The 1,278-nt window shown below is 28.5% G+C and overlaps 1 protein-coding gene across 1 annotated transcript in view; it reads left to right on the top strand.

Annotated features, from left to right (window-relative positions):
- The window catches only part of SYNE2 (spectrin repeat containing, nuclear envelope 2), a 295,242-nt gene that overhangs the window by 92,908 nt on the left and 201,056 nt on the right, over nucleotides 1-1,278 (top strand). The window contains exon 32 of the mRNA XM_012656034.1: nucleotides 693-851. Coding sequence (XP_012511488.1) covers nucleotides 693-851 — 159 coding nt within the window. The remainder of the gene's footprint in view (nucleotides 1-692; nucleotides 852-1,278) is intronic.

Below are 1,278 nucleotides of genomic sequence, written 5' to 3' on the forward strand. Positions count from 1 at the left end.
CCTCATTTCTAATGTATGCATTTAGTGCCATAACTTTCCTTCTTATTAATACTTCATCTGTGTTTCACAAGTTTTGGTGCTTTATTGTCATTCGATTTGATGTATTTCAAAGTTTCCCTGAGACTTCTTCTGTAGACTTCTTCTGTAGAAGTATGTTGTTTAGTTTCCAAGTGATTGGAGATTTTCCTTTTGATAAAATAGCATCTAATCTTTTATGTTAGAAATTATGGTGTTTGAATTATGGAAGATTAAACAAGAAGTCATATTAAAGAAGTTTTAGAGTTCTTTTTTTTTTTAATTCAGATAAGCACTTCAAGTTCTTTGACATTAAAAAGATGACTGCTGTAAGAGAAATACTGGAACTATCATTTTTTAATACCATTAAATGGGGGTGCTTTTTTGGGTAGAATCTTATTTCACATGGGCAAGAAATGTGGTTTTAGACCATTATAAATATTTTGTCATGCAGATTAGAAGGAAATTTGAGTATAGGATCATCATTGAACCAGTGGTTAGGATTCTAAAAACTTTTCATTGAGATAGTGGGACAATAAAAGCCTGCTTTAAAGAAGAATGCCGTAAGAAGGAATTGCTTTTCATGTGATACTGTTTTCAAAGCTAAATAGCCAATAATAGAATTGCCATTCTTAGCATGTTAGTATATAAAAAAATCTTTCATATCTTTTTTACAGATTGAAGTTGTCAAAGAGGAATTTAATGAACATTCAGAAGTTATAGACAAGATAAACCAGATCTGCAAAAATCTACAATTTCATCTAAATAAAATGAAAACTTTTGAAGAATCCCCTTTTGAGAAAGAGGCTAATATTATTGTGGATAGATGGCTTGACGTATGTGATAATTTAATTTAATTGACCATAAATTCTATTTTCTAACAAATCGATCTTTTTTGTGTGTATCTTTAGTATTTTTATCTTATTGCTAAGTTAAAAAATACTCGTTGTAAAAATGTTCAAATAATATAAAGCTTATAGCTTAGGAATTAATTTTACCCAGAGTAATAACTGGAATAACTGGAAGTAGTGCTTCCAGTTATTAAAATATATACTCAACTTACTTAAAATATATTAGTTACTATATTACTCATTTATGCAGGATGTTGATGTTCAACTGCATATTTAAGACATTTTTGTTTGAGTAGTAATGATATTTTTTGTCAGTTACAAACTAAGAATTTGTGGCATTATATTTTTATCTGGGGTTTTAAAAGCATCTTTTTAAAGAAAAATTGTGGTATAGAAATTAGGGAGACTGTTG

This window comes from Propithecus coquereli, unplaced genomic scaffold (genome assembly GCF_000956105.1).
Source record: "Propithecus coquereli isolate 6110/MARCELLA unplaced genomic scaffold, Pcoq_1.0 Scaffold5, whole genome shotgun sequence".
Classification (NCBI taxonomy): Eukaryota; Metazoa; Chordata; class Mammalia; order Primates; family Indriidae; genus Propithecus; species Propithecus coquereli.